Source organism: Chlamydomonas reinhardtii, chromosome 2, assembly GCF_000002595.2.
Source record: "Chlamydomonas reinhardtii strain CC-503 cw92 mt+ chromosome 2, whole genome shotgun sequence".
In the NCBI taxonomy this organism is placed as follows: domain Eukaryota; kingdom Viridiplantae; phylum Chlorophyta; class Chlorophyceae; order Chlamydomonadales; family Chlamydomonadaceae; genus Chlamydomonas; species Chlamydomonas reinhardtii.
This window is the reverse complement of record NC_057005.1, coordinates 79,734-100,195: the sequence shown is the minus strand read 5'-3', so window position 1 is coordinate 100,195 and position 20,462 is coordinate 79,734. Positions and strand designations below refer to the sequence as shown.

Genomic DNA, 20,462 nt, shown 5'->3' with positions numbered 1-20,462 from the left:
ACAGTGCGTTGGATGGCCAGCTCCCTGGTACGGGCTCGTCCTGACGAAGTGCTTGCATGTCTGTCACAGTATGCTGATGACACAGAATCATCCAGGTGGCACTAGACTGCCCGTCCCCCCTGCTATCTCCAGGAAGCCCACCCTCTACACGTACGCGTCTGTATGCGAGGACCATGGCATGGTTCCGCGTCCAGCTCAGCTACAGACGCGACTGCCTTATAAAACAGCACCTTCCAGACAATGAGGTGCACTTATACAACGCAAGGCCTGCACTGCTGCACAGCCTTTCTAACATAAAACACCGCTTCACACTTTCTTCCACTACAGCATGAACCTCACAGCTACCCGCACCTGCGCCGCCACCACCACAACGGTAAACACCCCGTGCCGTACTGCATTACCACTGCCCCTGCTATTTCTGCTGTACGAATGTGCCGTGGAACCTGTACGGCACCGTGACGGGCAGCTTTACCCTCGCCAGCTCCTGCAGGCTGCCTCCCTCCAGCACAACCACACTGCTGCCGCCGTCCGCGCCCACCACCGCCGCCAGCACCACCCCGTCGGCCTCGTCCGAGGAGCCGGGCCGCGGCACGAAGCACGGCTCGGCTGCAGCAGGGCGAGGCGGGGAGGGGAGGGCAGGGGCAACAGAGTCAGAGCTGTGCGGACACTCGCTGCTGAAGGAGGTGGGCCGATGCAATCACGTGCACTCACACTTCCACATCCCAGTAAGCATGCAAGCCCACCAAAGCACCGGCAGCCCATGTGCCTCATGCATTATCCCCATACCCCCTCACTACTCACCCGGCATTCCCCCGGGCGAATGCCACAGCCTGCTGGTTCCCTCCTGCAGGTCGTGCACGGCCAGCGCGTTGCCCATGTTGGTGGGGCGCACGGCGGCGGTGCTGTAGCAGTAGCGGTAGGGGAGGCCGGCGAACCTACAGGGCAAAAGAGCGAGGGAATGGGTCGAAGCAGGGAAAGGGAGCAAGAAGCAACTCGGCAATCTGTACCCCGTGCCACTCGCTCGCTTCGCTCACTTTGTGTTGAACGCGGGAAACTCCACAAAGTTGCCGTAAGCCGACTCATCGCGCAGCAGCGGCGCGGGGGCGTCCAGGCGGGCCGGGCCGGCGGGCTTGCCGGCGGCGTCACGCAGCGGCATCGTCAGGCGGCGCAGGCGGCTTGGGGAGATGTCTGGTGCAGCAGGCGTGCGGGAGGGAGCGAGGGAGGACGAGGAAGGCACAAGCGTGAGCCAAGATTGTAAGAAGCATTCCATGCTTTCATCCACCTCTTGTCCTCTCAGCGTCTCACCCTTTCCCGGCATGTCCATCATTTCCTTGAGCGACAGGTCGTTGAGGATGGCGGGGTCGTCATACACACTGAAGTCCACACACAGCTCGGTGGCGCCGGGCGAGGAGGCGGAGGGCCGCTCGAAGGCGTTGGAGAAGTGGAACGTGAACAGTGCCGGAGCAGTATGAGTCACAACCTGCTGGCGGTGAGGAGGATGAAGGGCATTTGGGAACCATCCCAAGACAGGGTTGTACAAAAGTGGAAGTGTGTTAGGGTGGGGGGCATGCACAAAGCCTTTTATCACAATCGTGGGGAGGTTCCTGGAAAGTATTAACGTGACATAAGCTGCACGTACCGTACGCTATTGTTGCTCACCCTAGATCCGTCCAGTGCAATAACGTGCACACGGGTGCCGGCCTGTGGGATCAGTTGAAACACGCAAGCACGTCAGCCGTGCACTTCAGCCTCACACTCGCGTTTAGGTCGCCCATCACTCAGCCGAAAATATCGGGCTCCCTCTTTTGCCGTGCCGCGCCCTGGTTCTGCCCCTGTTTGCGCGCAGCCACTGCTTTGCTGCGTTCTGTTTGCATTTTCGCTGCGGCGCCGGTCGCCTGCCTGCAGGTGCGCTGCGCCGCTACTTCACGAGTGTGGCGTTGCGGTGCATGTGTGTGTATGTGTGTGTGCGCGTGTGTGTGTGTGTGTGTGTGTGTGTGTGTGTGTGTGTCAATTGCATGGCGGGGCGCCCGGAGCATGAGGAATGCGCGTCATTAAACTACCAGCCTGCCAGCAAGTCCGCGATGTGTCGGTACAGTAACGCAGCGTTATACCAGCCGCACACTCGTGCCTTGCCGTTGCAAATTCAATCTTGGGGTGTGGGAATACGCTGCACGCTACTGGTCTACGCCGATCCTTTCCCTTGTCACATCGCATGCAACCACGTTCAGCATAACAAAGAGTTACGGAAGCACGCACAGCACATGGCAGTAGCCAGGGGTGTTTCCTCACGTTACCAATTGATTGAACAGGGCGTGGAGTGCGACGCCTCGTCAGACGCTGTTCCTAGATCTGGCAGAGTAAAAAGAGGCCACGGCTCCACACGCGCACACAAGCGGCTCCGACCCGCCCTGCCCACCTCCGGCCGCCAGTCCATGAACACGTACTGCCTGCTGCTGCCCACCATGAGCGCCGTGAGGTTCATGTGCAGCGGCGCCTCCACCACCACCAGGTGTGTGCGGGTCACGGCCATGTCGTGAACCCAGCAAGGCGCCAACGGGTCGCGGTCGCTGAGGGAGGGGGGGGGTTGAGAGGCCGGGTGTGGTGGGTGTCACGGAACCAGACGGGTGACTAGTGCGGACGCCAGGCATGTGGCATGCACACGTTACCCTTTCAACCACCATCCACCCTGTGCCCCGGTCCCCTCCCGTCGCGTGCTGTCCCTCTCACCGGATGAATGCGATCTGCGTGCGCCTCAGGCTGGCGGGGTCCTGCACATACACGTGGTAGCCGCCGAAGGGCAGGCTGCGGCTGAAGTTGACCAGACGGCCGTCGGGGATGGGCTGCGGGGGTGGGGGGAGGGCAGGTGCATGGGCAAAAGACGGGTAACGTCGGACAGAGGGCAACAGGCGATGCATGAGACTCCTGGTCCCTGCACAACTTATGAAGGTCTCCCGGCTGGGTCCTCGAGCAGTTGCCCACCTTGATGTGTGCGGTCTGGATGTCTGAGTGCACCATGTCGTCAACCACACGAAACACCTGCAGCCGCCCACTGCTGGCAGACCTCACTGCCCCCGCCCCTCCCGCCACCGCAACCTCCACACCAGCAGCCCCTGCTTCTGGTGCTGCCGGACGCCCCTTGCTGCTGCCGCTGCCGCCGCCACTGCTGCCGCTGCCGCTGCTGTCTCGTGCGCTGCCTCCCTTGTTGCCGTACACGACGTGGTGTGTGGCGGCCAGTGTGTTCGGGTCCACCAGGTAGGTGGCGGCCGTGGGCTCTGCAGGGCGGCGGCAGGCAGGGCAGGGGGCAGGGGCGAGGCAGCTTGACAGCAGGGGAGGGACTGTGCGGAGGCGTTCGGCCCCTGCATTAAGTTGGAGGTGGATCGCGGGGCTGGGGCTGCCCCCCCTTAGCTCCCACCGCCCTCTCACCACTGAGCGCCAGCAGCTGTCCGGAGGGCAGAGCGGTGAGTGTGACTGAGGCGTTGTCGGAAAAGCCCTGGCGGCCAGTCAGCTGGGAGTGGGGGTGTGGGGGGCAAGTGGGGGTGTCCACAGTGGGGAGTGTCGTGCACTCATGCCACGATGTTCAGAAGGGGATTGTCAAGAAACGGCATCCGTGATAGCTTACCGGTAATTAGGTTGGGCCTGTGGCATGTGGCTAAGGCGCGGTAAGTACAGGGCTCACACCCGCAGCCCCCTCGTGTCCCCTCTTGTGATGTCGCAAGCACAGCCCCCTACCCTACATGGTGTACAGACTGCACACAGCACAATTATAGCATGCCAGAACAGCGCCCTCACAAATAGTTGTCACCGACTCACCGTCACCACAACACCGTACGCCGTGTTGAAGACTGACCGCAGCAGCCGCAGTAGCAGGGAGCTCTCGGGCTGGGGGCCTGCGGGTGTGCCGGCGGGCGTGCCAAACTCCCGATACTTGAGGCGGCCAGTGGTGCGGTAGGACCTGCAAACAAAACATGCGTAAGGTAGTAAAGCAGGAAGAGCAGTGCCCCGACCCGACCACGTGCTACCATTGCAGCCATGTACTCCTTTCCCCCAGTCCTCACGACCTGTCTCTCCTTGAAGGCTTGAACCATCTCTCCCTTTTCTCTTGCTTCCCCACCTGTATGCGTCTGTGTCCAGGAACCTCTGGCTGACCCACGCCCTGTTGTCCTGTCCGTCCAGCCGCACCCGGCTGAGACAGGCGTATCCGTCGAACAGGTGCTGCATGCCGCGGAAGTCGCCGCAGCCGTTGAGCAGCAGACTGCCGCGCAGCCAGGAAGGCAGGCGCCCAGACACAACCTGAGCGGCTGCCTCAGTCACCTGCACGTAAAAGGAGGACAAGGACAAGGACCCCAGGAGAAATATAGAACAGGTAGGGCGAAAGGACGGCCATGGCCAATTGGGTTGGGATGAGCAAGTGCGTGGACATTGAGGTGCGGCAGGACCGCCAGCGGTGTTGGACCTGCACGCACCTCGCGGCTCGCGCAGGTTCTCACGCACGCACGCACCTGCTCAGCAGTGGCAGGCGCAAACACCGCCTGGCGCGCGGCCTCAGATACGTGTGTGCTGCTGCCGCTGCCTGTGGCCGGGCCTGCGACCTGGCCGCGCTCTCCCGCCCCGCCAGTCGCGCTGGCCGCAGCCGGGGTCGCACTGTACCGCTTCAGCATGAGCGATAGCATCACCGTTGCCGCGATTGAGTTCCCGTGAGTTCAATCAGACTTGCAGCGTCAACCAGGTTGTCGAAGCACGAGCAGGCCCCCGGGTCAAAGTTGCTTACAGCCGAGGCAAGTGTTTTGTTCAAAAGAATTAATAGAGCTGTACAAGCCTCACAGACACAAAATTGAGGTCCAAATGCTTCTCGTCTCGAGCCCATCGTAGTCACGATGATGTGATCCGTGCCGCGGCCCTGCGAAATCTCCGCCTCACCAGGCCTCACTGTCTGCAACAGCATGTCCGTAGCTACAATGCAACGCAAAATGGTCAAAATTTGTTCACGGATGCAAACGAGACGGCCAAACTGGACGCATTGAGTGCGGCTATTCAACTGACAGCGGCCCACACCCGCACCGGCGCCGCCACCACCACAACGGTACACCCCGTGCCGTACTGCATTACCACTGCCCCTGCTATTTCTGCTGTACGAATGTGCCGTGGAACCTGTACGGCACCGTGACGGGCAGCTTTACCCTCGCCAGCTCCTGCAGGCTGCCTCCCTCCAGCACAACCACACTGCTGCCGCCGTCCGCGCCCACCACCGCCGCCAGCACCACCCCGTCGGCCTCGTCCGAGGAGCCGGGCCGCGGCACGAAGCACGGCTCGGCTGCAGCAGGGCGAGGCGGGGAGGGGAGGGCAGGGGCAACAGAGTCAGAGCTGTGCGGACACTCGCTGCTGAAGGAGGTGGGCCGATGCAATCACGTGCACTCACACTTCCACATCCCAGTAAGCATGCAAGCCCACCAAAGCACCGGCAGCCCATGTGCCTCATGCATTATCCCCATACCCCCTCACTACTCACCCGGCATTCCCCCGGGCGAATGCCACAGCCTGCTGGTTCCCTCCTGCAGGTCGTGCACGGCCAGCGCGTTGCCCATGTTGGTGGGGCGCACGGCGGCGGTGCTGTAGCAGTAGCGGTAGGGGAGGCCGGCGAACCTACAGGGCAAAAGAGCGAGGGAATGGGTCGAAGCAGGGAAAGGGAGCAAGAAGCAACTCGGCAATCTGTACCCCGTGCCACTCGCTCGCTTCGCTCACTTTGTGTTGAACGCGGGAAACTCCACAAAGTTGCCGTAAGCCGACTCATCGCGCAGCAGCGGCGCGGGGGCGTCCAGGCGGGCCGGGCCGGCGGGCTTGCCGGCGGCGTCACGCAGCGGCATCGTCAGGCGGCGCAGGCGGCTTGGGGAGATGTCTGGTGCAGCAGGCGTGTGGGAGGGAGCGAGGGAGGACGAGGAAGGCACAAGCGTGAGCCAAGATTGTAAGAAGCATTCCATGCTTTCATCCACCTCTTGTCCTCTCAGCGTCTCACCCTTTCCCGGCATGTCCATCATTTCCTTGAGCGACAGGTCGTTGAGGATGGCGGGGTCGTCATACACACTGAAGTCCACACACAGCTCGGTGGCGCCGGGCGAGGAGGCGGAGGGCCGCTCGAAGGCGTTGGAGAAGTGGAACGTGAACAGTGCCGGAGCAGTATGAGTCACAACCTGCTGGCGGTGAGGAGGGTGAAGGGGCGAGTGTTGCAAAAGAGGAAAGGGCGGGACGGGGGGTGATGCCAGGAAGGGCAAGGAGAACATCGGTACATGAAGGAAACTGGTGAAGTGTGGAATGCGAGTCGCGGATAGGAGAAATGCACCTACACACATATAAGTACATTAACCCCAGGTCCAACATGCTCTCATTACTCACCCCGGAGCCGTCCAGTGCAATCACGTGCACGCGAGTGCCATCCTGCGGCAGCAGCAGACCACAGGCAGCGGACCTTTACTAAGCTTGGGTACAACTACCATGCTTTGTGAGGAGCAGCTCCGCCACGCTCATGTGCGGTCCAAAGGCCCACTGCGCCCGCCTCCTTGCCACACACCTCTGGCCGCCAGTCCATGAAGACGTAGGGTCGGGGCTCTCCCAGCACCAGTGACTGCATGTTGATGAACACGGGCGCCTCCACCACCACCAGGTGTGTGCGGGTCACGGCCATGTCGTGAACCCAGCAAGGCGCCAACGGGTCGCGGTCGCTGAGGGAAGGGGGGGTTACATTCATGATTAATTAAGAAGTGGAGTCGTAGGCAGGTACAGTTGCAGCGGGGGGGCGGGGGGAGGTTTGAGAGGCCGGGTGTGGTGGGTGTCACGGAACCAGGCGGGTGACTAGTGCGGACGCCAGGCATGTGCGTGGCATGCACACGTTACCCTTTCAACCACCATCCACCCTGTGCCCCGGTCCCCTCCCGTCGCGTGCTGTCCCTCTCACCGGATGAATGCGATCTGCGTGCGCTTCAGGCTGGCGGGGTCCTGCACATACACGTGGTAGCCGCCGAAGGGCAGGCTGCGGCTGAAGTTGACCAGACGGCCGTCGGGCGTCCTCTTGGGGTGTGCGGTGGTGAGGTCCCCGGGCAGGCCGTCTGCCGGCTCCACCTGCTGCAGTGTGGCCAGTGTGTCCGGGTCCACCAGGTAGGCAGCGGAGCGGGTCTCTGGGGGGGGGTGAGGGCGTGGTGGCACGGGAGGGAGAGGCAGGAGGCTTGGCAGGAGGGGCGCGGGCGGACGCACCGGTGCAAGAGGGCCTCTGTGTGATCGGGGCGTGAACAAGCATGGCGTGCCACTGGCCCGACCTCCCACAGGCACCTCTGCACCAGCCAGGCAACCCCGCGCCACAGAGCGCGCAGCTAGCGCCCTGTGTGGTAAGCCTGAGCGTCCACCTCTCCTCTCCCCTCCCCTCCCCTCCCCTCCGCCCCCTCACCGCTGAGCGCCAGCAGCTTGCCTCCGGGCAGACTGGTGATGGACACGGAGGCGTTGTCAGTGAAGGCGCGGCCCTTGCTCATCTGTAGGACAGGGCGCGTGCAGCCACAGGGCCACAGCCGGATGCGGTTTGCACATGCAGGCCGGTCCTGATGCAGCTGCCAGGTCACACGCCAGCCGCGTGCCCCTTGACCTATGGGCACGGCCCTCCAGCCCCAACGACCGAGCATCCCACCACCTTTCCCTGTGTGGCGTAGGACTGTGTCGCTCCGACAGCCGCCCCTAACGCTCAGGCCCCCCCCCACAAGCCCCCTCCCCCGCCCCACCAGTGCCATGGTGTTGTCCAGCACCGCCGCCGCCCGGCCCAACGGCCCCTCCGCGGGCACAGGCGTCTGGAACTCGCGATACTTCATGCGGCCGGTGGAACGGAAGGCGCTGAGCGGGGGTTGTGGTGAAACGACATCAATGTTTTTCAGTCAAAATGGTCGTAAGTCACAGTTTCTTACATCCTTTGACCCCGTACGAGACACATAGCGGTCACGTCCCCACTCCCTGCTGCCCCCTATCCTTGCCGAACGCTGTCCTCTCGCTTCCCCACCTGTATGCGTCTGTGTCCAGGAACCTCTGGCTGGCCCACGCCCTGTTGTCCTGTCCGTCCAGCCGCACCCGGCTGAGGCAGGCGTATCCGTCGAACAGGTGCTGCATGCCGCGGAAGTCGCCGCAGCCGTTGAGCAGCAGACTGCCGCGCAGCCAGGAAGGCAGGCGCCCAGACACAACCTGAGCGGCTGCCTCAGTCACCTGCACGTAAAAGGAGGACAAGGACAAGGACAAGGAGAAGAACCACAGGAGAAGAATAAATCAAGATTCAAGGGTGGGGAACTGGGGACAAGTCCAGGGGCATGCTCAAGGAGGGCTCCACCCACCTGCTCCTTGGCCACACCAAACACGGCGTCCCGAGCTTCCTTTGTGACATAAGAGCCGCTGGACACAGCCAATGAGGTGGTCAGGGATGCAGAGGCCTCCACTCGCCTAGAATGCCTAAGGCGCGCGCTGCTAGCTTGGCGACACGCGACCAATGCGGCGACATGCTCTTGGCCCCTTGAGTTGTGGGCGTGTGGCCGGGTTCGAGCTGACAAGTGATAATGTAGTGCTTGCATTAGGTATGAGACTTCCCACGAACGCGGTGAGTCTTGTTTGTCCGACGAGTGCCAGCGATTCTGCAAGTGAATCTCAGAGTGAATCCAGTCACCAAACAGCATTTACTTGGGTTTGGTGTTCACCAGTAATGTGAAGAGTCCCAAAGCTGTTGTATCACTGCACGCTGCTCAAGTGCGGTCATGATGCCACCTGCGTGGCCGAGTGACTGTGCAGGGGCCCCGGCGCCACGACGCTGTCCCCGGCGCCCTGCGGTTCCTACATTACGGCGGAAATGACCATTGTACATGGTTGCCGATGAATGGCCCGCTATACCATCTCTGGTCGTGTGTCCTGCTGTCCACAGATTCAACTGCTTTCCGCAGCGGCCAAGAGCGGCCGCATTGCAGCTGTCGCCGCCGTCACAGATCCATTCCCCACCTTCCAGGCTTCCACCCTCCCCTGCTCCACCCTCCAGGGCCGCGACGCCGATTCAGCGATGGACATGCAGCACGCGCTGATGGAGACGCTGCTTGGTACACCGCGGCCTGCAGTGATGGCGACGATGGTGGTGGCGGCGGCGCTGGCCCTGGAGGCTGCGGCGGGGGCGCAGGGCCTGGGCACAGCAGTGGCGGCGTGCATTTGCGTAGCGGAGCGGGCAGGCCAGGCCACGTGGAGGAGGAGAGTGGGGCGCCGCGCGCGATCGGCGCTGGCGTGCAGGTTGAGACTTGAGACCTGCCGGTGCCTGATATACGGTCTTTGCTGGCAATCATAACGTGGCACGGTGTGGGGTAGGATTCATTACTGCTTGGATTGTTGCCTGCTGTGCTTCAGTGCTTGTGCTTGACAGCGGGACGCGGCTGGACACTCGGCAGGGCGGTGCCTGTACAAACCGACCCCGGCTATATATCATCGCGTCCTGTGGCTGCTGAAGGAGGTCGCAAGGGTTGGATTGTAGGTAGTTTTGAAATCTTCGGCTTCAGACATTGCACCAACGTGGCATGGGCGAATGGACGTTTCCCAGAGGGTCTCCATCACCGACGTGGACACCCGACGTAGACACCAGAACACTGTCATGCGCACCAGTTACACGACCAACCTACGCCATTGACGGCATACCTAGGAAACCTGTACGTTCCAGCGCACTTGCAGCCTGCCGTTCAGTATGCCGCCCTCGCGTCAAGCACCTAGACGCCCCTAGACGCCCCTTCAGAACAGCCCAAGCACCTTGCTGGCGCTGCCCTCCTCCTCGGGCAGTGCCGACCGCGCAGCCTTCAGGTGGCGCAGCACACTCTCGCGCACCGGGGGCGTGAGCTTGGTGCGCTGGCCGTACGCCAGATAGAACTCACCCAGCTCCGCAAGTGCCTCTGTAGTAAGCAGCAGGAGCAGCATCAGTGGGAAGTTAGCTGTGGGGTTTGTGATGCTGTTCACCCTAGCCACAGGTTATGCCAATGACACCTACTCTGCTGTGAGTAAAGCAAAACACTGCAGCAGCAACCTCAAGGCGCGCAAAACCCACCCTTAATTTCGGCGTGCGTTATGTCGGAGCTAACTCGCGGGTTGTCGCGCCATTTGCGCACAAACTCCCGCACCACCTCCTTGGCCGGGTCTGCCGCGCGCCGCACCTGTGTCAACGTAGCAGCCGGCAGGCAGGGCAGCGGGCAGGCAACAAATATGCAATAAGTCCGGTGGTGAAGGCAGCATGTCGGCAAGCCAGACACGGTCGCAAGCGTGCGCACGGCGAGGTATATAGGTGTTCCAGACCCCACTCTGGCCCCCAGGCACCAGCCGTCATGCAGTGCCAATGAACTGGCCGGTATGCGGCCACGGACAAATAGTCATGAACCCCTTGTGGCCCTTCCAATCTGTACTGCGCCACTTCCGCATGCATGCACCCCGTACCCTCCAAAGGCGCTCCTCCCCATGATGGCGGCGCACGCACCTCAGCCTCAGAAGCGCCGCTAGCCTCCGTCTCAATGGACTCGCTCAGCCCCTCGCTCAGCCGCTTCACCAGCTGGCGATACTCTGCGAAAGATAGGAGAGTGCGGCTTCGTGAAGGCTCCGCCGTGCAGCAGGAACGCCTTGTGCGCCGATCATTCGGGTGCGGAAGAAGGTGACAGCGCTGGGTTAGGAACCAGGCTCGCAGACACGCACCTTTCGGCAGCTTCACCTCTTCCACGGCTCCAACAGCCGATGGCCGTGCAAGCACAATCGAGGTGCCGACCAGCGATAACAACGCGCTTCGCCGGCTGACGCTTGCGTTTGGCTGAGACGAGCTGGTTAATGAGCCCGACTCGGTTCGGCCTGTCGACCCCGTCAAGTAGATCGCATTTTGGCGATAGCAGGTTGCACGTGCAGGCGCACGGATTACATTTGGTTGCGAGCGAAGTGCCCTTGATGCCAACGATTGCTTGCTTGCAGCCTGTGACAAGGTCATGTTTGCTGAGTCTGCCTCGCAAAATATAATATGTCGCCTGGGTGGAAGTGTAAGTATTCAATTACCATGGATTATCTCCGCCATCCGGTTTTTTTTCCGGCTGAGCCCCCCGAGCATCGTGGGCGTTGATCCCGGCGTAGGCAACTACCTGGTGGCCTGTGTCGGGTCAATGCCAGGCTTCTCACCGCACAGCTACAGTGGCCGGCCACGAGCCGCGCACGTCTGGCGTGGCCCAGATGGCCAGGCTCCTGGGCCTGCCCAGCCCCCACTGCAGCGACGGCGGAAGCGGTGGCGGCGACGGCAACAGCGGCGATGGCAGCGGCAGCAGCGGCGGCAGCGGCGACAGCAGCGACGGCGTCGGCGGGGGCAGAAACGGAGGTGGCGGCGCAAGGGGGGCGGGAGGTGGAAGGGCAAGAGGCGAGGGTGGCGGGGCACGCGCCAGCACACGCATCAGCGTGCCGCAACAGAACGGCGCCGCCAGCAGCGCGCCTGCTTTACCCGGCTGTCTGGCGCTGGCTACCGCCACTGCACAGGCCAGACAGGCCGTCGGCTGTGGCTGCAGGCACGGCTAAAGGGGCAGCCGGCGCTCAAGCGCTGTCAGGCGGGGATACCCAGCGCGCGGGTGGCGTCAGAAGCTGACCATGAGCGGCGAATACGCTACCTCTACTCTGCTGGAGGTGGCGTGGACGCGGCGGCGGCGGCCGGGTCTGCGCCTGCGCCGGTGCAACAGTACGGGCTGTGGCACCTACTCCGTTTCTACCGGCAGTGGGGCCAGCGGCGGTGGCGCCTGACTGTCCATGTGCGGACGCAGAAGGTGGGGGTTGAGGGGAGGGGGCCAGCAGATGCATCCACACCAACTGCACTGCGCTGACGCTACACCAATGCCACGGGTACAGGTGCTGGAGCACACGGCGCAGCAGCTGGCTGGTGGAAGGCCCAAGGAGGAGGTCATTGTTGGCTGGGGCAACGCCAACACTGGCTATGGCGGTTGCATCAGCAGGTTGGGGCGGGCGGGCACTGCTCCGCCTGCTGGTGGACAAGTACGCGCACCTGGTGGTGTACGTGGACGAGTTCTACACATCGCAGGCAAGATGAGAGCAGACGGGTTGGAATGAGTAGACAGGTGGTCGGGTGGACAGGATGGGGCTCGTGTACAGGTAGCCGGGTAGCCAGCAAGGTTCAGCTCCTGCCCCCTCCCTCCCCAGGTGTGTGCGAAGTGCGGGCGGCGCTTACTCGGCAACGGGCAGCGCTGCCTGCAGGCGGTCGTACCATGGGGGGGCTTACGTGCTCACCAAGTCCAAGTGTGCAACCACTGCGGGACGGTGTGGGTGAGTCCACTTTGTGGGCGGGCGGCTGGCTGGGCGATGGATGGGTGGCTGGGTGGCGGCTCAGTGGGGCTCAGTGGGTGATGGCTGGCTGGGTGACGGCTCAGTGGGGCGCAGTGGGGCGCAGTGGGGCGCAGTCGTGGGCTCAGTGGGGCTCAGTGGGTGATGGCTGGGTGACGGCTGGGTGACGGCTCGGTCGTGGGCTCAGTGGGACTCACTCACTCTACCCTCCCGACGGTGCAGGGACGTGACGTCAACTCCGCAACCAACATCCGGCACGCGCTGGTGGAAATGCTGCTGGGGCACAAGCGACCTGCATCGCTGCAGACTGGCGGCGGCGGCGGCGGCGGCGGCGGCGGCGGCGGCGGCAGCGGCGGCGGCGGCAGCGGCGGCGGCGGCGGCGGCAGCGGCGGCGGCGGCAGCGGCAGCGGCGGCGGCGCGTGCGCGCATCTTGGTAGCGGAGGGGGCGGGAAAGGCCACGTGGAGGAGGAGAGCGCAGCGCCGCCCACGAAGCGGCGCAAGCGCGCAGGCTGAGGAGCCGGCTGGCGGTGTCTAGGTAGCGGTCCGCGGTGGGGCTGGCAGGGCATGCGTTGCGGCATGACAAGTAGTGCGGCTGTTGACAACTGTGCTACGTCTGGCTGCGGTTGGCTCTGCTGTGGCATCGCGATTGCTAGGCACCTGGTTTGGCTATGTGCCTGTGGAAACCGACCCCGGCTATGTCCGGGCGATGAGGTTGTTCGGCCTCAGACTGTGGAGGGGCTCAGCCCCTTTTCCCGTGACCGGGGAACACTTGTCCGGCTGCCCATCTGCCCACGTCGGCCCTCAGCCCGCCATGTCCCCCAAGCGCGCCTTTACCGACATCGCAGCCTTTTTATCTTCCCCGACGTCATTTGGTAAAGGAATAGTCCAACCTTCTTGGGGGGGGGGGGGGAACAACTCCTTACAAGAAGCGGCCTCTGCCCCGCACCTCACAGCAAAAGTACGGTACCTGGCGCATTTCGCCACCCTACTGCGGTATCGTTAAAAGCATCATCGATAATGCGACACAGCACTCAGCCACGTGCACTAACGGACTAACCGGGGTGAAGCGGCTCTCACTCCAACCTGTCTCCGAAGTGGGCTCGATTGGCTTAACGCTATGAAGCGCCCATATCATCATGCAGGATGCCATCTCAATACACCGCGCCCCACATCATCACCCGAACCTCTGCTGCTCTTGGTGGAGGCTGGTGGTGGCCTTGATACTGCTGAATTGAATTACTGGGCAGCAGGTGTGAGTCAAGTCCTGGTACACATGCGGTACCTGCAGTACACCTGTCGCCTGATTCACCACCATCCATAACTCTGTTGCCGACGCCACGGACTCTCTGCTCAACCACTACGCAATGGCATCCCCCACTGCACTGCACCCGGGTAAACGTACCCGTATGCCATCTGTACAGACACCGCAGCCTTGTCATCTTCTCTTCTCCTGAGCCCCCAACTGACCACCTAGCTTTGACGAAAAATTGCACCGTCCGCTAGATGAATTTTGCGAGAGCATAGTGTACTGAAGCTAGCTGTGACCCGGGCACCTCACTGGATTGTGCTCGGCCTTGATGAGCACCCGGGCCGGCCCTATCACATCCCACCCGCACATGCTCCACCCACACCCAACGCCAGCTGTTTAGCACCCGCTGGATGCCTGTGCTCCAGCAACTATAAATCCTAACTGTCTGAAGCACCACGGCATGCCAACTTACAAGCTGTCGGCCATCTAAAAGTCGATGCACTTGCCCTTGTTCTCCCAATCACCTGCGTGGGCCGGTTGCCCAGTCAACGGTAAGCAGCGCAAGGTCAGTGAGATCACCTCTACTGTGCAGATGAACGATGAGTGTGACCTGGAGGCCAAACATCATGGAAACGGAGTCCTGCACAACGCAGCTGCTACGTACCATAGCGAGTTGGCTCCCGGCCGCGTGGCCCGTACAGCTCCCCAGTGTCGGGGTTGGGCACCTACAAAACAGAAGCAGAGTTGTCTATGTAATATTATAAGCAGATGAGACCACCAGCTGCGGTGTGGGAAGCCCTGGAACACTGATGGGGCGACCAGAGTGATGCGACAAGCACGCCGTGGCAGGGCAGTGTCACACACCTCCTCTCCTTCGTGCTCCTCTTCAGGTTCTTCTGACCCAGCGCCCAGTTTCGCTGCCCTTGCCTCCTCCATCAGCTTTAAAATCTCTTGCTCAGTCTTGCTTTGGAGCTTAGACTGAAAGGCATCAAGTGGGCTGGCTGCCACGTTGGGCGTAACCGGCAAGGCCGACGGTGGGCCACCCGACGTGCTGCCGGATGGCGCGCTCTGGGCAGAGGCCGCCCTCTGAGGCTCTAGTAAAGCTACTTGCGACGTGTAGCGGGTGGCGGTGCCCGCAGCGAGCGCGGCGAATGCTCCGGAAGCGTGTTGCAGCGCTGGAAGAAGCGCTGCTACTCGCGATGATATTAGAGAGGACATCATATTGAACGCGGCGATCAAATCGACGATTCTGCGGACCCGTGTCGAAATGACGTTTGGTGAAATCGAAAGGCTCTGCGAAAGGCTTCTTGGTTGTGCTTGAAGACGAGCCGACAATGAGGGCTGTCAGCACAGCAACAGCGAGAGACTGCCAATCGGTAGACGGACGATGGCGCCCTATCGGACCGTGGTGGCCACGCCAGCAGCGGACTCGCCACCGGCCTCACCCTAGCTTGTCAGCTTAGGGACTCGCAAGAGGTAGTCTTATGACGCCGACCCACGGCTTAGGTGAGCAGCGCTAGCGTATGCGGTGAGCCGGGCCTGGGGTTCCTCCCCTCTCCGGAGGCGAGGAGCATGGGGGTCATTCTGGGATCTCTCCTCGGGTGAGCTCGTGATGGAACATGGCAAGGGGCAGGAAAGCGTGCGTGTCTGGTACGTTTTTGGGGCCCTGGCTTAGTCCACGGCTGTCGTCCCACATGTAACCTCTATCAGCCACGCCATCCGTTTTCACATTCCACACATTCCCTTGAACCTCTGGCACAGTTAACAAGTCCCCGATGCCCGACACCCCCACGGGACTGGGGCAACATAGTAACTGACGCCACATAATCACTGTTTGTCAGTTTGCCCACGTCAGCAACCCCGTCAACTCATTCCGACGACAGCCCAGTCCCCGTGCGCACACATGCTTCACGCACACGCTCACGAGCTTCCTACTGTCAAAACACTGATGTGTCACGCAGGCGACACCCTGCACAACCGGCGCAGGCCCCGCTGCATCACCGCGCCAGGCCTCGGTTGACGGCCTGCGTGTGCTCCATCTTACGAGTGGCCATCGCCGCCGCCTTGGCGTTGCCGCCCGTGGCCACCGTAGCTGGCCGCGACACGGCGGCACCGGTGCGCTTCAGGGCCGTGTGGAAGGCTAGCGAGTCGGGGTCGCGTTCGCTAATGCGCGCGATCTGCATGCGTTCGAACTGTTCCCCAGCATCCATCTCGTCTTCCTCGCCGGGAGCAATACCCGACATTGCCCGGCCAGCCTGTGGTTAGTGAACAGCACAACCACAGGGCATAAGAGGTCAGAGGACGGCTGTGCAACACGGACACAACTGCTGAAGGTACACACCCTCCCCAAACCCAACCTCAGCAGCAGCTACTGCAGGTGGCGGGCTCACCGTGGCCATGCGCTTGAGTGTGGTGTCGCTCTGCGCTGCCGCCCAGCGGTCGAACGCTTCCAGCAGGCCCGCCCGTGCCACCGCCACTGCCTGGATTTGCGGCTCAAGCTCCTCGCGCGCAGACTTGAGCGAGTCGAAGTCAGTGCGGTAGCGGCTCTTGGCGGACTTCAGCTCCTGGGGGTGGCCGGTGGGGAAAGCAGGTCGTGATGTGGGGTTTGACGGGGGCGGGCTGTTTCAATCATTCTCAGCAAGCTACAAGAGACTTGGATGAAAGACATAGCAAGCCAAACAGGCACCGGTATTGCGTTTGCGGGCCTGCAGGTGCCGACTCGTCCAGTCATGCTACTATCGCCAACCACCCTACCCAACTGGGCCATCTCGTGTCACTCAACCCGCCTGCCCACCTGCATCAGTGCGTACGCCTCGCTGTCCAGCACCTCGCCGTCACCGCCTGCCGGAGTGGCGCCGCGCCGCAGTGCCAGCGCCGAGCTCAGCTCGTCAATGCGCTGCTTGGCGTCGTTGACGGAGGCCCCCAGGCTGCGGATGGAGGCCTTGGTATCGGCCAGGGCGATGCTGGCGGCCTTGAGCGACGCCGCCAGCTCGCGGCCCTCGCCCACATCCACCTTGTAGCGTCGGAAAACGGCATTGCGATCGCCAGACACACCGAAGATGCCCGCCAGCCGAGTACCGCCGGGACTGCTCAGCGGCCCTGCATCGCCCCAGTTGCTGCCGGCGTCCGTGTGAGAGCTGGCCTGGGCATGCAGGCCGCCGCCGGGGGAGCGCGGCTCACCCAGTGCCTCTGCACCGCTGGCACCGGCCCCTGGGGAGCCCAGCTCGGAGCGCACGGGCGGCCGCGCGTCCAGCGGTGCGTGCCCCACCGTGAAGCCTCCGGTGGCGCGCAGGTCCACATCGCCCACACCGCTGGGGCCGGCCGAGTCACCGCCGCGAGCAGCCTGCAGGGGCAGACAGTCGAGTGAGGGTTCATGCCTCGCCAGCTGGAGCAGCCGGGGCAGCGCGACTGACGTACTGGCACATGCACAGCGCTCCGCCGCCGTGTGACAATTGAACAAGGCTGTGCAGTCGCGCCACGTCCGTCCGACTCACCGCTCCGCTGCCCTCCTCCGTGGCCCGGCGCAATGTGGCCATCTGGGTGGCCATGTCGGCCTTGATGGCGACGTGCACCGCCCGCAGTGCCTTGAACGTCTCCCGCACACGCTTCATGGAGTCGGCCGGCAGGTCCTCCGGCTCCGCCTCGCCGTGCAGGAAGCGGCGGCAGGTGGCGTGCAGCTCGCGCAGCTCGTCATCAGTCAAGTCGTCGTACGACACACGGCCCTTGCCGCTGCAATGGGGCGAGAAAGGGGGTGCGTCATCCGGCTGTATCCAGGCGGACCCATGGTTGATAGAGGCTCATGAAGAACCGGGTGAACCACCACACCCCACCTCCCTGCCTCTCCGCGCACCTGAGTGTGTCCCGCATAGCCAGCTCCGCCTTTAGCTCCTTGATCTGGCGCTCATACCGCCGCAGTAACAGCGCCGGGTCGTTGCTCTCATTCAGCGCCAGGTCGGTGGTCAGCGTGCGCACGCGCGATGCGAAGCGCAGCGTGCTCAGGGTCTCCTCATTGTGGCTCGGCTCGGCTGCGGCCGGCAGGTAGTCCGGCCGGGTCAGGATCAGGTGAGCAGGTGAGCACAGCGCGTCAGCAACGGCAGACTTCTTAAGCGGTGCCCATGTACCGTATACTGAGCCCACAGGTAGAGTCGGTGCAATGTACGCATAGCCAGGTGCCTCACCCCAGATGTTGGCCACCATGACCGTCTTGCAGTTGCCGCCCAGCGCGTCCCGCAGCACCGCCGTCAGCTTGGTCTGGCGGAACGGCACGTATGTGTCCTTGCGGCTGAGCGCATTGACGGTCTGCTCCAGGAAGGACAGCGAGCGGTTGATGAACTGCGCCTCCTTCAGCGTCTGGCCGGTCACGCCGGTCTTCTTGGTGCGCTCGCTGCCGGCCAGGTCCACCAGGTTCAGCTTGGAGAGGACAGCACGCTCGCTGGCGGCATCACTGGTGCGCATCTGCACACACATACACGAGGTTTGGCCCATGTTTTACGTGACGATTATCGGTTCGTGCTCAACAGCATGGACCGAAGCTGTACCGGGTTGCGTCGGGCGCTCAAAACCGAAGCGCGCACCACAGTGCATCGGGAAAGCAACGCCGGAGCAGCAACCTCAACGCCATCCGACAGCGTTTATGGTATAACTTGGGTGCGTATCCAGATCCTTCGTCTCGCCACCCCAGACAAAGCACACCAGGTAGTAATGGATCGCGGCCCACTGTTTGTCCGCGCATAGTCCGCATGCACAGTGCCAACCCCTCCGTTGTCTTCCCAAGCATCAGGTTTCCCTTAAACAACATGTGTCAAGCCCTTCTACCCATGCCTTCTGCCTGTGCTATGTCACGCACAGATACAGAACATACAGGACTGAAGAAAAGCACTACAAAGACGATGAGGGGCGGGCACGAACAAGGATGCACTAGCTCGCCCGTGAGCCTTGACTCTTGAGGCGCCTGCCACCCAGCGCTCTCCTTCGTTCAGTCCCATCCACGCGCTCAGTTTGCTTAGGTGCTGCACTCGCTTACCTCCACGTGAATAGTGAACACCGTGTGCGAGCGGCTGCTCTCCGCGTTGAGCACGTGTCCGGCAGTGGTGCGGCCCTGCTCGCCCAGGAAGAACTGCGCCAGCGCCTCCTCCTCGCTGCGCACCGGCACCAGCGTCAGGCCGCGGACCTGCAGGTGCGAGACACCCACGTGGCAGGCACACCGCACTCAGTCGGGCGAGTGGTGGCGGGGTAGCACCAGCTGGGGGCCGCGTACTGCAACAGGAGTTCAACCACCCATCAGTGTTTAGCGCTCACGTATGTATTGCTGTTTGAATCCTCCAGCACTGCCAGCGCGTCGCTGGTCCCGGGTGTGTCTCCCAGCAGGTCGTACAGTTGCTCGTTGTAAATCTCGAGGTACGACACCTACAGGGCGAGGCCGAACAGGGGCCACAGGCAGCGGGGTCTCCGTCACGACAGGTCCGAACCTAATCGCACCGTAGCATTCCCTTCTGCTCTGCCGAAACTGCTGCGGACTCGACGAAAAAACCGTAAAACGTGCCATAACCCATACCAGTACCAAAACAACCCTGCTCACATGAACGCGGTACATCTTGTCCGCTCGCATGTCTACCTCCCGGAACACGTGGTGGATAGCGCGGGGGATGAGGCCGCGATGCGCATACGCCGTGCCGCCGCCGGACATCGTGAACGTCTTACCAGCACCCGTCTGTGGATTCACGGGCGCATATTAGCGTCAGATCAAGGGCACTCTACCGCTTAATGCCTTGTCCACAACAAAAGTGGACCAGACCTCTAACACGCCGCTGTGTGATGCATGCACGGCGGGTCAGTGGATCTAGGCATGCAGCGCCTGCGCCACCGATTGCTGCCCTGCCCCACCTGGCCGTACGCGAAGATAGTTCCGTTGTATCCGGCCATGAGGCTGTCCACCACCTCATGCGCCAGAGTCGTGTACGCTGCCTCCTGGCTCACATTCTCCAACACGCCGTCAAACTGCAGGGCACATCACACGCAGTCAACCATGCCGCAAGTTATTAAAGTGCTGGATACCGGAGCATTGTGATGACTAAGTGGGGGACAGGTGCAGCCGCAGGTCAAGCCCTCCGGACTCCCAACTGACTCCCACGACGAATCCCTACCCACTAGCACAAACCTTGAAGGAGAACTGCTCCTGCTGATTGTTCACTGGACCCGCAGACAGATCCTTTGGAACATTCACCGATACGCTTTGCCCGTCCGGTCCAAGCCTGCATAAGGGCGGCCCATGTTGCGTGGTCCTCTGTCAGAGCTCTGTAAGGCAGGCGGCGGAACCCCGCGAGCCCCGATAGCAGCCCAGTGCAGCACGCACGCCGTCCCGCCAGCGGCCCGACACTACACATGATCAGACGAGTTGCAAATATCAAACAGAGTATAGCAGCCCTCTATTGAGCTTCTCGAACAGAGCGAACATGCGCATGTCGTGAGCGACAAGTCTGTCGCTTTATTGTTTCTTATCCAGGCACAAACGCCTAAGCTGTTGAGCTCACTTTAGGCCGCTCCCACTGGTCGCTGTGGGACGCGTCCTCACGAAGACCTTCACAGCTTGCTTCACCATTTTCGATGTGCAAGACAGTCGAAACTACAGCAGCTGTAGATGTGTGTGTTACCAAGCCCGTTCAGGCCAAGCACGCTTGAGAACGAAACAACGAAAAACCAAACACTGGGGTCTTGAGTCACCACGTATAAAATGTAAGCTAGCGACAATAACAGGACATCAAACGCAAGTGACATTGCAACATGGCCTTGCTTGTGAGTTTCTGTTGCGAATGAGTCCTCATTCCCCGACCGCTTTTCAACTCGTCTTCATCTCCAGGAAATCAGT

The 20,462-nt window shown here is 62.2% G+C and overlaps 6 protein-coding genes across 6 annotated transcripts; 1 reads left to right on the top strand and 5 right to left on the bottom strand.

Annotated features, from left to right (window-relative positions):
- Nucleotides 1-28: 28 nt before the first annotated feature.
- CHLRE_02g073950v5 (uncharacterized protein) lies at nucleotides 29-4,700 on the bottom strand. The gene is made up of 12 exons (XM_001701569.2): nucleotides 4,500-4,700; nucleotides 4,112-4,311; nucleotides 3,811-3,952; nucleotides 3,424-3,505; nucleotides 2,980-3,272; nucleotides 2,728-2,840; nucleotides 2,417-2,567; nucleotides 1,660-1,701; nucleotides 1,306-1,480; nucleotides 1,035-1,188; nucleotides 802-935; nucleotides 29-606 (listed from the first exon to the last, which is right to left on the bottom strand). The coding sequence occupies exons 1-12, from the start codon at nucleotides 4,656-4,658 to the stop codon at nucleotides 413-415; spliced, it is 1,839 nt and encodes a 612-aa protein (XP_001701621.2). The 5' UTR covers nucleotides 4,659-4,700; the 3' UTR covers nucleotides 29-412.
- Nucleotides 4,701-4,746: 46 nt separating this feature from the next.
- Nucleotides 4,747-8,720, bottom strand: CHLRE_02g073900v5 (uncharacterized protein). Its single transcript, XM_001701568.2, has 11 exons — nucleotides 8,355-8,720; nucleotides 8,030-8,229; nucleotides 7,758-7,866; nucleotides 7,433-7,514; nucleotides 6,947-7,166; nucleotides 6,563-6,713; nucleotides 6,388-6,429; nucleotides 6,011-6,185; nucleotides 5,740-5,893; nucleotides 5,507-5,640; nucleotides 4,747-5,311 (listed from the first exon to the last, which is right to left on the bottom strand). The coding sequence occupies exons 1-11, from the start codon at nucleotides 8,586-8,588 to the stop codon at nucleotides 5,118-5,120; spliced, it is 1,695 nt and encodes a 564-aa protein (XP_001701620.1). The 5' UTR covers nucleotides 8,589-8,720; the 3' UTR covers nucleotides 4,747-5,117.
- Nucleotides 8,721-9,535: 815 nt separating this feature from the next.
- On the bottom strand, nucleotides 9,536-11,032 carry CHLRE_02g073850v5 (uncharacterized protein). Its single transcript, XM_001701567.2, has 4 exons — nucleotides 10,720-11,032; nucleotides 10,508-10,590; nucleotides 10,085-10,190; nucleotides 9,536-9,932 (listed from the first exon to the last, which is right to left on the bottom strand). Exons 1-4 carry the CDS (start codon nucleotides 11,000-11,002, stop codon nucleotides 9,775-9,777), a joined length of 630 nt encoding a protein of 209 aa, XP_001701619.1. The 5' UTR covers nucleotides 11,003-11,032; the 3' UTR covers nucleotides 9,536-9,774.
- A 98-nt stretch (nucleotides 11,033-11,130) lies between these two features.
- Nucleotides 11,131-13,046, top strand: CHLRE_02g073826v5 (uncharacterized protein). Its single transcript, XM_043059101.1, has 4 exons — nucleotides 11,131-11,419; nucleotides 11,536-11,816; nucleotides 11,899-12,042; nucleotides 12,571-13,046. The coding sequence occupies exons 1-4, from the start codon at nucleotides 11,239-11,241 to the stop codon at nucleotides 12,859-12,861; spliced, it is 897 nt and encodes a 298-aa protein (XP_042926735.1). The 5' UTR covers nucleotides 11,131-11,238; the 3' UTR covers nucleotides 12,862-13,046.
- A 209-nt stretch (nucleotides 13,047-13,255) lies between these two features.
- Nucleotides 13,256-15,100, bottom strand: CHLRE_02g073800v5 (uncharacterized protein). The gene is made up of 3 exons (XM_001701566.2): nucleotides 14,462-15,100; nucleotides 14,262-14,322; nucleotides 13,256-14,121 (listed from the first exon to the last, which is right to left on the bottom strand). The coding sequence occupies exons 1-3, from the start codon at nucleotides 14,531-14,533 to the stop codon at nucleotides 14,084-14,086; spliced, it is 171 nt and encodes a 56-aa protein (XP_001701618.2). The 5' UTR covers nucleotides 14,534-15,100; the 3' UTR covers nucleotides 13,256-14,083.
- Nucleotides 15,101-15,202: 102 nt separating this feature from the next.
- CHLRE_02g073750v5 (uncharacterized protein) lies at nucleotides 15,203-20,350 on the bottom strand. The gene is made up of 12 exons (XM_001701565.2): nucleotides 20,128-20,350; nucleotides 19,755-19,848; nucleotides 19,481-19,594; nucleotides 19,176-19,307; nucleotides 18,896-19,003; nucleotides 18,621-18,767; nucleotides 17,776-18,052; nucleotides 17,448-17,622; nucleotides 17,092-17,326; nucleotides 16,392-16,940; nucleotides 15,988-16,161; nucleotides 15,203-15,852 (listed from the first exon to the last, which is right to left on the bottom strand). The coding sequence occupies exons 1-12, from the start codon at nucleotides 20,193-20,195 to the stop codon at nucleotides 15,595-15,597; spliced, it is 2,331 nt and encodes a 776-aa protein (XP_001701617.1). The 5' UTR covers nucleotides 20,196-20,350; the 3' UTR covers nucleotides 15,203-15,594.
- Between the last annotated feature and the right edge of the window lie 112 nt (nucleotides 20,351-20,462).